Source organism: Ceratotherium simum, chromosome 1 (genome assembly GCF_057802395.1).
Source record: "Ceratotherium simum simum isolate JZ-2026a chromosome 1, ASM5780239v1, whole genome shotgun sequence".
NCBI lineage: Eukaryota > Metazoa > Chordata > Mammalia > Perissodactyla > Rhinocerotidae > Ceratotherium > Ceratotherium simum.
The window spans coordinates 25,287,927-25,307,707 of record NC_141900.1 but is presented as its reverse complement, the minus strand read 5'-3'; the positions used below and the strand labels follow the sequence as shown (position 1 = coordinate 25,307,707).

At 33.8% G+C, this 19,781-nt stretch overlaps 1 protein-coding gene across 2 annotated transcripts in view; it reads left to right on the top strand.

The window, feature by feature from the left end:
* GNAT3 (G protein subunit alpha transducin 3) overlaps window positions 1-19,781 on the top strand; it is a 48,024-nt gene that overhangs the window by 6,346 nt on the left and 21,897 nt on the right. Inside the window, exons 1-3 of one of the 2 annotated variants that reach the window (XM_087434845.1) lie at window positions 6,079-6,091; window positions 9,965-10,007; window positions 15,184-15,325. In XM_087434845.1, coding sequence (XP_087290971.1) covers window positions 10,003-10,007; window positions 15,184-15,325 — 147 coding nt within the window. In that variant the 5' untranslated portion in view covers window positions 6,079-6,091; window positions 9,965-10,002. Of the gene's footprint in view, window positions 1-6,078; window positions 6,092-9,964; window positions 10,008-15,183; window positions 15,326-19,781 lie in introns of those variants that run through there. The other variant, XM_004439331.3, reaches the window with a different exon arrangement.

Genomic DNA, 19,781 nt, shown 5'->3' with positions numbered 1-19,781 from the left:
CAACTCAGCACAGGAAAGCATACATACATATGATTTGGAAGAAGGAAAGAAAAAGAATCTAAAATATTTCTGTGAGTTGTTCATAATAACCAAAGCATAGACATACATTTGGCATGTGGAAATAGAGCTAGGAAAGACCCATATATGTAATTCCATAAGGATTTTGTTTTTTAAGTCACTAGGAAGATATTGACAGGTTTTAAGAATGTAAGTGAGAATGATAATACTCGGATTTCTTTGTCAAAGACCATCCTGGCTATACTATGAGACAAAGATTTTATGAGGATGATTGAGGTAGGGAGGCTAATTAGGAAATTATCACTACTATGCAAATATTTGATGAAACTGTAAATTAGACAGAACTTACAAGTTTGGAAGTAAGATTTGAGGGACATTAGGAGACAAAATCAACAGAACTTGGTAGCTGACTGCACATGGGTGTTAAGTGAGAGGAACGATTAAGGGCAGAATTGGGTATAGTGATTATCTTATTCACTGGTATGTAAAATATGGGACAAAGTTTAGGTTGGAAAAGGCATGAAAGGAGTAATAATATGGGACATTCAAATTTGTACTGTTTGTAGCACAATCAAGTGAGATATCTATTAAATAGATAAATATATGGGTCCAGAAATTAGGAAGGATAACTAACTTGAGTGAGAGCCATAGATCTGATATATTCAATCCTCTGTGTTACTTTTCCAGATATCCAGATACTCAGTTAAACTAACCACGCTCTTTATTCAAGTGTTAATTTATACAAAAAGGTGTGTGCATAACTGCTCCCACAATTAATGAACACTTAGACAAATCTCAATATATCTATTACCTATGTTTCTATCTAAAGCAGGCTTGTGTGAGAAAAATCACAAAATTCTGTATTTTAGTTTCTTCCCTTTTTAGCTTAAAAGGTATATTCATAAGATAAGAAAGATGACATATTTGTTAAAATACTTCAAAATCCAAGAAGACTTATATGATGTATTAAATATTATGATATCTTTTAAAACAAGTATAAAACTGGAAATATTCAGATAAAATTTCATTAGAAAAGAGTACATAGCCGCAACATTTTTTCCCACAAATGAAGCATGCTTGTTCGACTGATGAGGAATTTTATGGATTCATGATGCTTGTTATTACTATATCCCAGAAGTAGGTACTTAGACCTACTAACAGTCGTAGAAATATATGTGACACCAGATGCTAACTGACGTGATACACTGAAAAAACATAGTATTATTTGTATCATATTTATGCTAAAATATTTACATTGAATCTAATCAACAAATACAGAATATTGGACATTATGTAATAAATTGTCCTAGACTTTAGAAAAATGTCAATGTCATGAAAACAAAATAACAACAAGAATATGACAAGGGAAATGTTCTAAATTAAAACAGTTTAAATAGCATACTAACCAAAGGAAATGTATAAATTTTGATTGGATCTTGGATCCAAGAAATATAGAAGGTATGAGAAACATATTTTGGAACAGATAAATATGAATATGGAGTATATATTAGATAACATTTTGAATTAATATAAATTTTCTTAAGCTTGAAAATAGTATTGTGGTTTAGTATCGAAAAATGGCCTTATTCTTAGAAGACACATTCTGAAATATTTATAAGTGAAGTGTTTGATTGCTTTCAAAGTGTCAGCAAAACAAAGCATATAAATATATATGTATGTGTGTATAAATTTATATATATGTAAAACATGAATAATATGTATCTGAAAGAAGGCAAACAACAAAGCATTAATAATTGGTAAAGTAAAGGTTATAAAATACAAGTTTCTAATGTACTATTTTTCCACTTCTGTAGGTTTTAAGATTGTTAAAATAAAAAGTTTGAGAAAAATGAGTGCACATTGGGATATTATATATTTTTCTGGCAAAAGAAAATATACAAATTTATCTGCAAATTCATCCATATTGCTTTACAAATGAATTCTACCAAATATCTCATGAACAGATCGTTTACAAATTTCATAAACTGTTTAAGAAATTCTTCTCAGTGTATTATTTGATAACCTTGACAACAAAATTTGACAAAGACAAAGACAGGTCAATCTCCTTCACATACACAGATACAAAAACCAAAGCAAAATATTAGCAAACTGATTCCAGCAGTGCATAAAATGCAAAATAAATAAATAAATAAATAAAATAGCAGGGGAGATTGGGGGGGTCGGGGGGAAAGTTGTTATCCCAAGAATGCCTAGTTGAAATACTATTAGAACGTTAATTAATATTATTCACCACATTATCAAAATGAAGGAAAAAGTCATCATGACTATGTCAGGAGATGCACACAGACACAAAATAAACTTCCTTCATCCATCCACGTCATACTTAATGGCGAACATTTAGCATTGTTGACTACAGACAGTGAACAAGGACTTATGATGATTAATGGGCATGACGCAGTTTCCTGCCCTTGACCTTCATCTCTTTAATGCTTTTATCAGGAATTTGGGTGAAGGTACATAAGGCAGCATTTCACACTTGAGTAAGATTCAGGATTTGGAAGGATATTGTGACAGATGAAGCCAAAATTCCAAGTGATTTCAACTAGGAGAAATGCTTGGCCCAAATGAGCAAGATGGAATTTAATAGATATCTTTAATTGAGGTTCAAAATCAATTATACACATGTAGTATGTGGGAAAATCTGTTTGCTAAGTGGTGAGGTGAAAAAAAGTAGCTACAAAGAGAAAAAGAAATAAGGCAAACTAATCATGGTCCCTATTAAGAAAAGTGTTCTATGTATTTTTAAAAAAGTACCAGGATTGAGGCCGACCTAGGTTGCATTTCTACCCCACTACATCAGAATATAAGTGCTGTTGATAAGTCACCTGGTATCTATGGCACAGTTTTCAGCACCAGTGTTCCAGAAGGACATTGGCTGTTGCATGGAGTGTGGTTCAGATGATAAGGGGTCTAAAAATCATGCTTCACAAGAAAGGATTAAAGGAATGGAATATATTATGCTTGAAAAGTCTCTTAGAAAAGAGATAGTGCATGCTTCAAATAACAGAAAATGGGGAGAGCTCACTATATGTTAGAGTATGTCCCAGGTATTTGATATCTGTAATTTAATCTGCCCAAACCCCAAAAGGCAGATATTAATAACCCAATTTTATAAAAGAGGAAACTGACGCTTAGAGAGATTAGATTTGATCAAGACACTCAAAGTCAGAATTCGTGCCAGTTCCTACTTATTTAATTCCAAAACATGAGTACGCCTATTGCATTTTCCTACCCTCAGTCTAGACTGTTGGAAGGGTTGTCACGTGGAAGAGACAGATAATTTTGTCGTTACTCCATGAAAAAGAGGCATAGTGTGTGGAACAAAATTAAGTTGTCTTGAAAAGGACTACTCTAAAAATCGTTCATGCCAACAGTCTATCAACAGATGACAAGCAGACACTGCATACCAATATGTCTATGAAAGTACACTGCTTTCATATTAATTTAAAATAAGTGAATTTAAAATAATTTATAAGATAAACGTTGAAATCATTTTGATATTGACATTACCAGTGCATACTTAAAAAGAAAGCAACATTATAGCATTAATATGAGAGTCAGGAGACACAGTTTCTTTGTTTTAAGGTACATCTGGGACTTTGGATGAGTATCATAATCTCTACTGGACTTGCTTTTCTCATGCATCAAGGAAGAGATGCGCAAAGCTGGTTGATTTCTTAAGTTTCTTTCTTCTGTACAATTATGTGATTTTTAAGACCACCTGCAAAAAACCTTATGCATAATTATAAGTCAAAGTGTTTATTCTCATTTTGTCTGTTTTAACAAGTTGTACCAAATGAGCAATCAAGGCTTGAGTGTGTTCAGTTGAAGTTTAGTTACAGGTGTAGATATCATGTAGCTTTAAAATTGTTTTTGGTATTTGCAAATAAAAATGTGGAATAAAATGTCTAATTTATTCTTAGTAAGAATGAAATAATTTAAGTATTAAAGTATGAATTAAGTATAAATTTAAATATTTAATTATTTTAAATTTAATTATTTGAAACATTATAAACTTCAAAGGAATAAATGCATATCTTGTTAAAATTCCCTTAGTACCCATTGACCCAGATAATAATTTTACTGATGACCACAGTTTGGAAGGAAGAGATTATTTTAGGACACTCCCAGCCTATGTGAACATGCTGTTTTGATGTCTATATTTGACTCTGGAACATGATCTAATCTGACAAGAATGGAATGATTATTTTGAACTAAGACCTAGAAACATTGTGAGAATGGGACTCTAATTTCTGAAATAACTTTGCAATGGAGTTCCAAATAATAAATGAGATTTTGGAGAGACTGACTTTTCTTCAGGAAATTTCCTGTTAATGCTGTAGTTGACTATACTGGACCTTCATATAGAAGACTAAAGTCACTACATAGAGCAAGGAATGATCCATATACCTTTTTTAAAGTTTTCCAAGGGAAAATATTAATGTTTCATGTGTAGTTTCATAAAAAACTACATGCTATTTTTTTAAGTGATTGCTTTTTCTGCTTATCTGAGACACATCATGCATGACCAGCTAAGTCATAAAGACACTTTATATAATAACATACCCACTAGCATTAGAAATAATTTTGGAAACTTGCCAGGTCTTAGTGTTGTCATCAGTATGATTACCAATTGACCATATTTATGAAGCATAAAGGACCATTTTGAATGTACATTAACTCTCTGACATTGTCTAAAAGTCACTTTTTTTTCGAATTTATGATAAATTTTTGGCTAGTCAGTAATACAGAATGGATATAATGAAATTTGGTTGTGATTATTTAAATTTTTTTGTGTATTCAATAGTGGTTCTTAATTGATACTGTATTTGTCCATGATACACATGCTGATACAATTCTGGAAAATTCTTTACACACTTTAATTCATTATTCTCATGGTAGATGATTTAAATGAAAGTTATCTAAACTACTTTCACTTCATTGTAGAAGTCATAGATGCTATAACATTATTTAAGGAAATGTTAATTGATAGTCAGAAATGAGAAATTCTTTTCTTAGTCTCAGATTGTCTCCAAAGTTTCCTTCCCTAATATTTCTACTCTGATTGAACAAAATACAATACTAAATACACCTGGGTGGACAAGAGTTCTTGGAGTTCTGGAGTTCTTATTGGGCCCATTGGTTTTCCTCCCACATATCCATAACTCTGAAATTTTCCATATGGCAAAATTGAAAAAACATATTTGGAGAAGTGAGATATTCTCAAAAAAATCTGTCACCTGTGTAGGATGATGATACAATTTCTACTGTCCACTTCTATTGTTAGGGAATTTAAAACAAAAACCACCAAGAACAGTTTTATAATCTCATTGGATAACTTTTGTTTCAAAGTGATGCACAATCGGGAGCAAAATAGCACATTTTCTGAAGCCAGCAAAGCAGATACTATCAAAGCTCACTGATTTGCTCTCGCCACTCTCGCAAACAAACAATTCTCGGCCTTGCAAAATAATATAGCCAGTTGTCTTATGAAAATGGGTGAGGAGATATTTTAGTGTGATTTTTAGTTTATTCCCAAATGTTTCATTGTTAGACATAGCAGCCTCCATTAAATGAAATAGTTGTGCCCAATCTGTCACTCTGTGTTTATGTTAAAAAAAATCTGTGAAGAAAGATGAGCAAATTGCTGTGGTTGATTTTGCATTCATCAACCTTGTTTCAACTTTCACACTGTGGTGTAGACCACACTAGCATGAAACCATAAAGCAAAGTGTGCTGGAGGTTTACCCAAGAGGAAGAATCTACACGTTGTCACCAGGCAATGCAGACTTCCCATGGCTCCCCCACTCTGATTAGTAAAGTGGGCAGCTGTTTCAGATAATGGCAGAAACTAGATACATTTAGAAATGCCTGTGAAGTAGAATTAAATTTAGGTGTAGTTATATCTGTTCATCGCAGCTTAAGAAAACATTGCAAATCAGGCCGAAACATTTCAATGTGAAAAAAAAAGCACATAATACAGAGGACGAAATGTTATTTTTGAAGTATGAGTCTAAAGAATTTATTTGTTTCATTGAGATTCTACTCTTAGGCACTGTTCTAGGTGCTTCAGACATCTCAGTGAACAGAATGAAGACCCCAGCCCTTGGGGAATTGACCTTGCAGTGATCCAAGACAGACAGAAAAAATTAAAAACAGTATGTGAATAATTTGTAAGGTTGTAGAATAAGACAAGTGCTAGGAACAAAGTGGAGTAGGGAAAGGAGGACAAAGTGGGTGACAGTGAGGTTAAATATTTAAATAGGGTAGTCCGAGTCCTCTGATTCAGTATATATTTTGATGTAATTTAAATAAAATTCTGAGATTTAGGGTTACCAAAAGTCACATTACTTTTGCTTACATAAAATCATACTAGTTTTGGTACCACAAAGCACTTGACTGCCATGTTAAGGGATATGTCTATGTCAATTAGTTTTCTTGAATTTAGGTTTTTCCTGGGAAATTTTAGAATTGCCTTAGTTGTGCTACTTTGAAATCTGTCCAAAATTAACAGGCACACTGTGACTTCAAAGATGTCCTGTGACCCAGTTCCTGGAACTTCCAGTAATGTGTCAAGCCCTTTGCTTCTCTTAAAGATACAGAAATTAATATGAGAGACTAAAAATTTACTCCTTGGCATTTTATATCAGACTCTTGGTCAATATCATATTTCAATATCGTATTTTTATTGATAAATGTTAGTTGTAACCTGAGGGCACATTCTAAAAGATATTATTTTGTATCAATTATAAAATACTGAGTTTTCCTTGGTACTTTAGAGATTTATTGGTGATTCCATCTAAAAATTTTGTGAACAAATTTGTATTATCAGGCTTTATCAACACTTGGTGACTCTCTGCTTTTCTCCTGTCTATAAAACCGGAACTTTTAAACTTCAAGAAGTTGCCTGAATTTGCTCCTTCCTCACCCCTATCTCTCACATGTCTAGGACTCACAGAGAAGTAAAAACTAAAAAGTTTGTTTTTATGCTCTATCCATGTCCTACATATTGTAGTAATTTTAATCAAATTCTTTCATCATTTTTACTTTCAAGAGTCATATTCATTTTTAGTCTCTTTTCATATGGCAGCCATCCTTATATTAATCATTTTAAATATCCATATATGAATCCTCCTGAGTCTCACTGCATTTATTCTACTGTTTAAAATACAGTTATAAATATGTGAATCCTATTTTATAAAACACACACAGATATTCATGATATTACGGTACTACGGTGTTGAAGTGTTTTGCTTTATGGTCTGTATTTTTCCTAATAATGACCTATAATGTTGTTGTTTTTTTAAATATTGATGGGTTATATTTTTTAAATAAGATTATTGAAATTTATATTGAATATATATATATTAATATAAATATATATATTGAATATATATATAAAAATTTATATATAATAATTTACAAGTACTTAAAGGGTCCAATTTGATGAGTTTTGACAGATGTATACACCCATGAAACCATCACTCTCATGGTCAAGGTACTGAGTATTTTCACACACACCCCCCCCACCCCCAATTTTTCTCATGGCCCTTTACAATCCATCCCTTCCTCCTCCCCCATGAATGGGTAACCAGTGATCTGTATTCTGTCACTGTACGTTGGTTTGCACTTTCTAGAATTGTATGTAAATGGAATAAATACATTATGAAATATATGGAATAAATATACATACGGAATGCATGAAATAAATATACCCTTTTGTGTCTTGGTTCTTTCACTTGACATAATTATTTTGAGTTCATTAATGCTGTTGCATGTGTCAACAGTTTGTTCTCTTTTATTGCTGGTAGTGTTTCATTTTAAAGATATGCCACATTTTGTTTATTCATTTACCTGTTAATGGGCATTAGGGTGTTAATGCTTTGGGACTATTACCAGTACAGCTGTTATGAACATTCCTGTACAAATCCTTGTGAAGACACATGTTTTCATTTCTTTGGAGTAAATAACTAGGAATGTAATCACTGGATTACATTATAGATGTATGCTTAACATTTTAAGAGACTGCCAACTGTTTTCCAAAGTGGCTATACCATTTTCATTCCTACCAGCAATGCTGGAGCATTCCAATTTCTCCACATCCTTGCCAATATTTGGTATTGTGAATCTTTTTAATTTTAGCAGTCCTAATGGATATGTAATGCCATCTCACTTTGGTTTAATTTGCGTTTCCTTGATTACTAATGATATTGAACATCTTTTTATATGATTATTGGTCACATATATCTTCCTTTGAGAAATATCAGTTCAAATTTTTTTGTCTAATTTTTATTGAGTTATGTCTTATTATGAACTTATAAGAAACTTCGCAAATCTGGATACCTGTCCTTTGTTTGATATATGTGCTGTGAATATTTTCTCCTAGTCAGTGTCTTGTCATTTCATTTTCTTAAGTGTCTTTTGAAGAGCAAACACTTTTTACTTTGATCAGTCCAATTTATCAATTTTTTACTTTTTGTTGGCTTGGTTTTTTTATGTCTTATCTAAGAAAATGTTGGTTACTTCGAGGTTACAAAGATTATTCATCTACGTATTACTCTAGAACGTGCACAGTTTCAGTGCATATATATATATATATGTTTGTGAACCACTTCATTAATTTCTGGTATGTTGTCATATAAGAGTCAATGTCCTTTTTCCACATGGACATCCACTTGCTGCAGCATCATTTGTTTAACACATGTGGAGTATCTTTACACTGTTCTCTTCACAAAACACTGCAAAGTTTCTTACATTCTTGGATTCTCAGATAATGTTGTTTTAGGTTTTATTTCGTGCTGGAATTTGCAAAGAATTTCATGCTTATTATGTCATTATAGTCTTCTAATAATCTTATGAGGTAAGTATTCTCAATTTACAGATGAGCAAATTAAGATGTTAAAGGATTTATGAAGATGTCTCTCATGTACACACACACACGCATACAGAGCCAAACCTCAAACCTAGGTCATTACACTTTATTTCAGTACTTCTTGGTTTTCATTTCCCAAAGAAATGCTTCCTAATGGCAAAGGAGACTCAGGACATATGTTCAAAAGGCCTTGAGAGGTAGCCTGAAATAATCACTGATTTTTTCATTACAAGTTCATGTTTTATGTTTTAAAATTCATATGACTTTTGTATTCCTCTGCGTGATGTTTGCAGAATTGATGATACCAAAATAAAGTTATACATTGTATGACATTAACTAAAATAAATGTTCCAGATAAATGCAACAGGTTCTCCGTGGTGTTACTGCTGCCCTACCCCCCTCCCAGGAATGTGTAATCCACCTTGAGACACTCCCATGTCATTGTTACCCATAGGCTCTTTAGGTTTCCTTAGCGTTTTTAGCAGATTTCCTTTGTTTGCACAGAAGAGAAAATGCCTGTGTACTAATGTAAACATGATCATGAAGACGAGAGCCCACCCCTCCATCAGAATAGGCTGAATAGTTCTGGAAATGAAAGGTTATTGCCTAGTTTGTTTGTTTTTTTCCCTTGCTATTTAATCAAATAGGATATATAAGGAGACATTCTGGGAGAATGAGTGATATAGAGGCTATGAAGACCATTTTCCTTGGGTTGCAAATCCAGGAAATATGAGCTTTCCAAATTATGTTCAAATGTAATAATAGATTTTTTCCTCTTGGTCTATACTTCTTGCTTTAGAAGATGCTCTCTACCTGCAGCCAGCCTAAATCGGGGTCTAACCTCAGTACGGAGGGGCTTTATTTCCTTCTGCTACCCTGGAAGGTAGACAGCTAATACCTTTCAAGACTTGACAGAGAGATTCCTTTCCTTCTTTACATTGGGAGTAAATGTTTGCTAAAAGTTTACCCACGAGATGGTGATAGTCACAGGTTTTAATATCTATATGAATCTGGTGTATATTGGTTGATAACACGCCCATCTTTCTGTTGCAGGAGCAGGAGAATCTGGAAAGAGTACTATCGTTAAACAAATGAAGTAGGTACACACTATTTTAAATGTTTAATATTTGATGTCTGCCCATGTATTTGACTATTCTTAAAATAAATATTTTTGGAAAATCTAATTGATATTCTCTAAATCACAGGTAGTGGCAGAGCTGTCACAATTCCTGTGCAAGTATTCCTCCTATCCTTTAGCAGAAAGCAGAACAGACAAGTAAATATTATAATTTCCATTTTTCTTTTAAATTTTGTCTCTCAACAAGACGAATACTAAAAGCAGTTACCTTTTAAATATATTAATTTGGATATAATCCAGGGCTTCAATATTGTGGGCATAAGCCATAAACATTTCAGAACATGTTAATCAATGATCCATTTGAATTTGGGAGGAAACAATATTTTTAACCTAATTGGCATTTTGCCTACCTGAGAAGGAAATGCATATTTAAAGTCATCACAATCATAGATTTCAACTTATTTTTGTATTATTTTGTCAACTTTTTTTCTCTTTATAATGAAATAAGTAAACCTGACTTTCTCAATAAGGAGATAATGAACACAAGAATGTTATAATTCAAGAATGCAACGTCTAAGTGAATAAAATGGACATCAATAAATGGAGATAAGCTGCGAAAGCTCACGGCTCTGTCGGTGCTGGAGAATTTTAAAGGACAACTCTTGCTATAGGAGAGGAAAATCATTTTTTAGCTTATTTTTAATTATGTTTGAGGATCTTGTTCTTTGGAACATATATGAGGGAACGATCCTAGTCAATGATAAAATTGTCTATTTATAATCTAAACCACTGTTTTTTTCTTCTTTCTAGGTAATAATGTAAGTTCCATATCAACCAATATTTAAGCCCCACTTCTGAAATCTCCTGTCACCCATACCTGCACCCAAATTTTTGACCTTTTCTCCTGTCTTTGAAGAACAGGATTTCTTCATCCTGAACAATAATCTTACTGCTTCCGAGTTCTCTGCTCCATCCTTGCACCCAAGTCACCTCGCATTGCCGTATAACATCACACTGTGCGCGCCTGCTCTTTTCTCTCAGGTTATAGTCATGCTTGCATCCCTCTCACCCTCTCCATTCTCTGCAAGGTTAAGTGCAGTAAAAAAAGAAATGACCGATTTTTTGTCTATATAAAAATTAAAACTTTTAAATATATTAAACCATAAATAATATGAAACAAAAAATAGAAAGCTAGAAAAAAATCTATAGATAAATAATTGACTATCTTCATATATAAAGACCTATAGATTGTTAAGAAAAACAATAAGCTTCCCAATATCTATATAAACTGGAAGAGACTATGAACAGAGAGTTCACAATAGACAAAATTCAAATATCTATTGAATATATATATTTTAGTTTAACCTCACTAATATAAAATAAGTAAAAATTAAAGCAAAATGAGCTATTTTTCATCTTAGTAAATTAGCAAACAATAATTTTAAAATAATATTACCCAATAACGAGGTTTTGGGAAGTGAATATTTCTCTTTACTACTTGTAAAAGTATATGTAATAGCAAATTTATAGAAATAATTTTTGCAATATATACAGTAAGCTGGGAAAATAATAATTATTGATCTTCTAAATACACTTCTGAGAATTTTTAATAAGTAATTTAAATTTGAAAAAGTATGAAAATAATGTAAATATGAAAATTTATGTATAAATAGATTTATATCAGTCTTATTTAGATAATGAAATGCGAGATAGAATAAAGTACCCTCAATTAAAATAAAACACAAGCAAGATTGTGAAACTATTATTAGCAAGTATTACTTCTATTATTAAAAAAAGAATGAGTCCTCTCCTTCCGCCTCCTCCCTCCTTCCTTTCCTTTGAGAGTCTCTGTGAGGAATAGTCAACACCAGCTCTCTTGACTCTTCCCCTTCTCATCTACTCTTCAACCGTTTCCATCACTCTTGCCTCTGGCTTGTCACAGAAATTGTCCTTATAAACATCGATTCTGATCTCCTAATTGCCATTTTTTATGAAGTGTTCATGAGTCCTTATTTTAATTCCATTTGACTCCATTGGGCTTTTCCCTCGTAAAACATTAGCCCGGCTCCTAGGATAACTCTTTTTCCCAGTTCACCTCCTGACTCTGTCTGCTTTACTCTCTGATTCTTTGACTACGTCTTAAATGTTGGTCTTTCTCTGCTTCTTCTACACCTTCATCAAACGAAAACTGCTGGAGTCCAATGATGTTCACTATCATCTTCAAGTGGATTGTCTCAGAATATTTCTTTCAAACTCAGACACTTTGCCTAAACTAGGGAAGCAGATACGTCTACCTCTATATTCTATGGATAGGTCCAAATCAGAATAAACGAAATTAAACTTATCTCCCTATCTGGTCTCTATTCTCCTAAAATGAATTACAGCAACATCAGCCTCTAAAGTGATAAATCTAGGTATAGTTATGCTGACCCCTCATCTTCTCACCAAGTTATGGCACATCTGCACAAGTTATGTCTCCAAACATGTCATTTATCCCTACTGTCACTGCCTTAGTTCAAAACCTCAGCATTTCTGACCTGGATTAACATAGTATCTTGCTAAGTACTTTCTACCTCCCTCCTCTTCCTTCCACTGCACTATCCACACTGGCACCAACTGATCTCTTTAAAAGATGATTGTATCTCTTTCCTGAATCAAACTCTTCACCTATGCTATCAAGATGAAACTCCATGCCATGGTATATAAGACACTTCAGAATCCAGCTCTTACCTATTGCTTCATCCTAATGTCCCATAATTTCCCCCTTCCTATTTTCCACTTCAGAAATGCTGAGGTTATATTGTTCTATGGACTAGCATACCATGGAAGGCAGTACAGCTTAGTGGCTAAGCCCATGGGCTCTAAAAGCAGACTGCATTTGCTGCCCAGCTGTACCACATACTAACTGAATAAGCTAGGGGTAGTTGCTTAATATCTATGCCTACATGTCTTACCTGTAAAATGTAGATGATAATTTTACCTACTTTAAAGGGCTTAGTACAAGAAATGAGAAAATAATACATATAAAGCACTTAAAGCAGTGCTTGGTGCATATTAAAATCTTGATAATTGTAAGCATCTATTTGGCCATACTGATCCTTCTGCCTAGAATGTTCACCTTCCTTTTGACTCTGGGAATAACTGTTTATCTCTGAAAAATCAACTGATCACCAGTGCTCCCAGGCAGTCTCCCCTGATCGCTTACACCCACTCCCAATAGAGTTTATCACTTTTTCTTTTCTAGTTCATCATACCATATGCAGATGTTGTTGCTATACATTATCAACTGTACAAAAACCAGATTATATGCTCTACCTTCCCATAATTCAGTCCTCTACAATAGAACTTTCTGCGACGATAGGAAGGTTCTGTATCTGCCTTCTCCAATATGGTAGCTCCTCGCCACATGTGGCTATTACACACCTGAAATGTGGCTTGTGTGACTGAGGAACAGAATTCTTAATTTTATGTAATTTTAATTAATGTGTCTAGTGGCTACCATACTGGACAGTGGAGCTCTAGTCTATGTGTTTTGGGGAGGACGGACTTGTCTAATTTATTCATTCTCTTCAGCGCATAATGCAGTATGTTACAGAAAATGCCAGTAAAAGTTTATTAATTTGAACAGACCTAGGAATCAACTTGCAGGCAGAGAGCTCTATCTCCCAGACATGTATTTATGCAGCCCTAAGAAAAACAAAGTTGTTTACAGTCCCACTACAACTGGATTTTTTTAAGTCTGCTTCGTGATAGATGTTTCCTCTTCTCTGACGAAAGGATAGCCACCAGAACTTGTTCCAAGAAGAAAACCTAAATGCCTCCAAATTTATGTGTGATTGCCATTTTAATTTAATAAGTAAAATAATTTTGCAAAGTCAATTTTTGACAGAGAACTGGGATTTCTTTAATGAACTTATTCCTGATCTATCCATAAAGACATTTCACTGCATTTTTTCCTGCAGTCTTTGTTTATTTTATTTACTTAAGTCATTTAATTGTTTTAATACAGCAAGACAAATATGGTCATGTTTAAAGTAGAAAGACAGCAATTACTGGCAATCAAATATTAAAAACAATAAGTAATGGCTATAGGTACTGCCTTTACTCCTTTCACTGCAGAATCCTTGTATTTCAAGGTTTTAATATCTTGAGAAGCATCTGTGTTCTCTTCCTCTTACGCTAAAGCCTCTAGGTGTACGGAAACAACGCAAATCCTCAGTAATATGACATCCAAAATGATGCCTAATGAACACAAAGCACTTCAAAAACAATAAGAAAAGAACGACAGAAAGGAACAAGAACATGTTAGGCAATAAAGATGCAACAAAGCAATCAGGAGATGCAAAGATTTTAGCTTTTCATAGGTAGATCTATTTTAATCTATTACTTCAAAACTATTAATAAAACTTTGCGTTCTGAATGAATGAGTGGAAGGAAAAGAAGTGTTCAGCCAAATCCAATGTCTGGGCTTTTCAGCTTTGAGAACTCGGTGGCACGTACACAGATGGGAAAGTGACACGGGATTTAACAGTGGGTAATTACCCACATTGAAAAAAAGACGCCTTTGTTAATCCTATAAATAGAAAGCAGACACTCCTATTTTCTAGTGTGTCGTAAGTGATAGGAAAAGACAGGAATGTTCTACTGATTTATGTCACTTCCTCTAGACATCGTGTTCTAAACACTACACACGTTTTCGGAACTCTGTATATCTTTGTCCCAGGAATCTGGAAATTTTTGTCTTGAACAGAAATAAGCTTCTAAGTAAAATGCCTATGATTTACCCATTTTATTTATTTTTATTTTTATTTTTTTATTGCAGTAATGTTGATTTATAACACTATATAAATTTCAGGTGTACATCATTATATTTCAATTTCTGCATAGGTTACATCATGTTCACCACCCAAAGACAAATTACCCATTTTAAATAAAGGTTTATCTAGAGCAAATCCCAAGTCCTCTTTATATTTAGCATGACAAGCTCAGAAAGAAAATATTGTATTAAACCTCAATGATAATAAAAATTCAAAGCCATAAAACTGTTCAGATTTAGCATATACATATGGACAAAATTGTTCCTTTTTTAACATATATACTGTAATTTTATTCATGCAAGTTATTATTGATGTGTTTTAGTATTACTAAAAATTCAATTGTTAACTCACAAAAGCTTTTCATGTTTATGTTGTAGGATCATCCATAAGAATGGATACAGTGAGCAAGAATGCATGGAGTTCAAAGCAGTAATTTACAGTAATACGTTGCAGTCCATCCTAGCTATTTTGAAAGCCATGAGTACCCTTGGGATTGATTATGTACATCCCAGAAGTGCGGTGAGTATGCAAACAATGACAGTTGTATGTCCTATAATGAAGTCTGAGCCATAAAACAGTAGGACCTAATACATTTGTAGTACTAATCTATATCAAAATTTTAAGAATATGAAATATGAATTTTGGAAATATTAATTCTGTTTCTTATAAAATTTCCTACTTTCCTTTATATGAAACTTTTCTTTTTGATTGTGTGCTACAATTTTATTCAACAATAACTGTTTTCCTGAGTCAAATCTAATATCAAATAATACATTATATTAGAGGAAAATACTGCTTATGTTTGCCAAATACAAAAGAGTTTATTCCATAAAATCAAACTGCAATATCTCTACACTTATTTTCTTAGTTTGATTGAGTCATTTCATGGAGATTTTTTTATTTTTAATAATAACAGTACAATTATCATTAATGTTCAATGATAATCACAAAGACTCTGTGGCATTTTAAAATATTTTTTTAAAAAAGAATTCAAAATTGTGTGATTAAATAAAATCTTATATAACAAATATACTCAAGTAGTCATAATTCTGTTTGTAAAGTAGCATCTAAATAGTTTCATTTTTTCTCTATATTTTCTAATATAATTATTTTATGTTAAAATACATTAAAAATCCACTTACTTTAAAACAGTTTATGTGCAAACATATAAAGCTATTTTAGGTGGCAAGTGAAACATACAGTATTACCCAAAGAACAACAGTTAACCACACCCAAAAAAGGAGTAATTTCGAGCAATCCACAGGAAGAACTCACCGGTCCACATGTCTCCCCTAGGAGCAGCTGCTTGCCTCCAGATATTGTTATATTCACAATAAAAATAGAGAGGAATGGTATAGTGGGCATAGAGAAAAAAGTGACATTTGTACTTTCCTCTCCCCTGCTCCCCCAGGAGTTTAGGGTTAGACCATGTAAAGGACCTCACTGGAAGCCATTAGGATGAAAAGAAAAACACCTCTTTGGTGCTGTGAATGTTAAAGGAAGTGGTAAATCCCTGTTTTGTCCTGCCACCTTCCAACAAGGAGCACAGAGACGCTAAGCTGTCCTTGGGGCAGATAGTCGGTCCAGCAGAGTCAGGCACTCTGGCAGGCTCTCCTTCCATTTTTAGCTTTCCCCACACTTGGCTCCGGTCAGTCAGTCACCTACTTCTTTAGGTCACAGTTTCCCTCACACGTAAAAAGGGGTTGCAGGAACTGAACTCCAACATCCTTTCCTTCCTTATCATTCTGTGACTTAGTGGTCATGTTTTTATTTAAGGGTAGTTCAGTTATAGGTCTGACCCTGTCTTTTCCTAAGAACCTAGGATTTAAACCGGCCCTTAAGACAACCTAGAATAACTTCCTTATTCAAAGATGTGAAAAATAAGGGCCAAAGAGGATTCGCAATTTAGCCTGCCTTAAATAGCCAGAGGTTAGGGCAAAACCCACTCCTCCTGGCTTCTACTAGAGTGCTTTTCCCTATGTATGGATTTTTGTAAAAATACTTTTAATGATTAGGAATGTTTCTTTTATTTTCTTTCTTCTAAGCAATAATAGCTCCTGAAACAGGTGTTCCTTCTGCATTCCTTTGAGAATGATTTAACAACGTTAGAATTTGCATGTGTAATATTCCACATATTTGCATCATAGAAGTTGGAGATCATAACCTTGCCTAGTGCTACTTATTTAAATACACCGTGTGCTTCATACAGCCCAGTGTGTGCAAATCAGTGATGCCAGTCATCGCTCAAGACCTGAAATCTGCTGGTTAAGAGTGTTAATAATCTGGCATGCAGGTGGAGTGAAAATAATAGATTCTGTACATTGCTGCCATATGCTGACTAAAAAAGTAGTAAATGTAATTTATTCAAATCGGACGTTGAATGGTGTAAACAGAGTAACTTAAGCAGCGCTAAGCAATATGTACGACTTCTCAGGAGCGCCTATGTCCTCACGTATCAGACACCAGAGTTGTCAGGCACTATATAGCACATATTTTGGTTTAAACTGATGTAAACTATAGCAGTTCCAATCACATTCTTTATTATTTGATTTTAAGATTAATACACTCTGCATCTGGCTTAAACTGTTTATTCAACAGATTAATTGCTAAACACTTTACCTACCTGAGGCTGCCAGAGTTCTGATGTCCCACGGCTTTCTATTTGGCTTTCATCTTGTTTATTTATACCAGTTTCTATATTTTTACATAACCATTTGTACATCATTGCACAGACTGCCATTCAGAGAGAGAAGAGTCCTGATAGAAAATTTGCATGAGCTTTTTTGGTCACTGGTTCTGTAAGTTTGGACAAGTTACTCAATCTCTCTAAATTTCAGTTTCTTCATCCACAAAATGTTAGTGCTTTCCTCACTGAGTTCCAATGACTTTTACAGGATGAAGCAGAAACGTAAGAAATCCACTTAAATACAAAGTATTGTAGAATGTAAGCTCCCAGTAAATATTAGGTATTATTACCTTTCAATAATTACTTTGAATGTAGGCTCATTAAAATTTATGTACCAAAGTCCACACATCGAACATCACTTAAAAAAATATTTTGCATTAAAGTATTATTTTATGTCAGACGCTTGTCTGGACACTGTGGATATCACTGAGGAATGAGCACTAAATGAAATGGAAATAGTATTTGCCCTCAAGAGAGGAAAGACTAATGCTAAATAAGTAATTACAAAGCATCAGCTATTTCAAAAGGGCAGCACAGCTGGATGTGGCGCTGGATCTTCCTTGTTCCTAGAATTACTGAGACGGGGAATACTTTCGCTAGCAGGGACATGGGAGAACTCATTAGTTTCATTTTGGAAATGCTGAGTTTGTAAGTGCTGTAAGATATCCACATGCGTAAGCAGTTGAAAATGTACGTTCGAAGTTCAAAAGAGATATTTGGGCTAGAGATCTAAATCTTGGTGTTATCGGCATACCGTTATGCTGTGGCACGTGATGTACGCTGAGGAAGTGTATGGGATGGAAGAGGACAAGTGCTTAGATTGAGAAGAGAAGAGCATTAGGGAGAAGGGAAATTTAGGTAACGATGTCAAAAAACTCCAACATTTTCTGGTCATTTGAGAGAAACAGGAAAGTTTGGAGGAGGGGACGGAATTGTAAGAAGAAAGCCAGGAATATATGGAATCACAGAATTCCAGAGAGTGTTCCAAAGGGAGATTAAGTTGAAAGGTCTTGAGAGGGCGAGAAAGAGGTATATTTAAAAGAACTCTTGGATTTAATAATATGGAGATCACTGGGGATATAATGAGAGAAGCATTAGAGGAGTTGTGGATGCAGAATCCAATGAAGTGTGTTGAGAAATGAGAAGAGAATACGGGAACAGTTTAAAGACGATTTCAGGAACTATAGTGAGGAGTAGGAGAGAGACAGGATCTGTAGTTGAAGGAGGGTGCAGCTAAAGGGGGCTTGCTCTTACTTGTTTTAGTTTAATGTTTGACAGGCTAATTACGTGAATATAGAACGTATAAAGAGAGTAAAGCTGAGGAAACAAGAGGGGGCATAATAAAGGCATTTAGTAAATTTCTATTTATTCTTTCTGAATGTTATTATGCTCTATTTTAGAAAATCTAAAACATCCACTAGACCAACATAAAAAATGCTGAAAGCCATAACATTTTTATCACACAATTTAGGTATTTTTGTGACTGTCTTTGACATAGCACCCTACAAAATGAACCCTACAATCTGAACCAAAGAACAGTGATTCCTCAAGATGTTCTATGATAAAAGTTCTTTGATCAAACAAGTTTGGGATACACACACACTGTAACAACTTTTTGGAAATTTGCAAACAAAATTAGTATCCCAAGGTTCTGAAAATCTTGTAGCAACAAAACCTGGCATTTTTAAACGGGCATTTCCCAAAATTACTAGGTTATGATATCCTTTAATTCTTTAGATATTTTTTCTACAAACTTTGGAAATATGACTCTAGAGTTGAGAATGAATTCCATGAGGTCCTAGGACCACCTGAGGTTCCTAATATTGGTGAGGAAGTTCTGGGTAACCTGTAGAGAAAATATATATTTTGCTTTCTATGCAACATAGTTCCAGAACTATGCAATCTTGAGAGAATGAACTATTCTAGAATACCACAATACCCAAGCATTTCCAGATAAATCATAAGGAAATAAAATTTCTTCAGGATGCCATTTGAACCCCCTTGGAGCTATTTGAAAAATATGGGAAATTATTGGAGATTTCTTAAAGTGTGTCTAGATCATGAGGTCTGAGCTAATTAGTATATTCATTTTATCGATTCATTCAGCAATATTTCAGGGACATGTACTATGTATTAGGTTCTTCTCTCAGTCTTAAGCATGTAGAAATGGACAAAACATGAAGGGCTTATAGTCTAATATAAAACTTACAAAACAAATAAAGAAATATGCACTGTATAGGAAGTAACGAATGTCATGAAAAAAAATCAAGGAGGGTAAGAGCCTAGAGA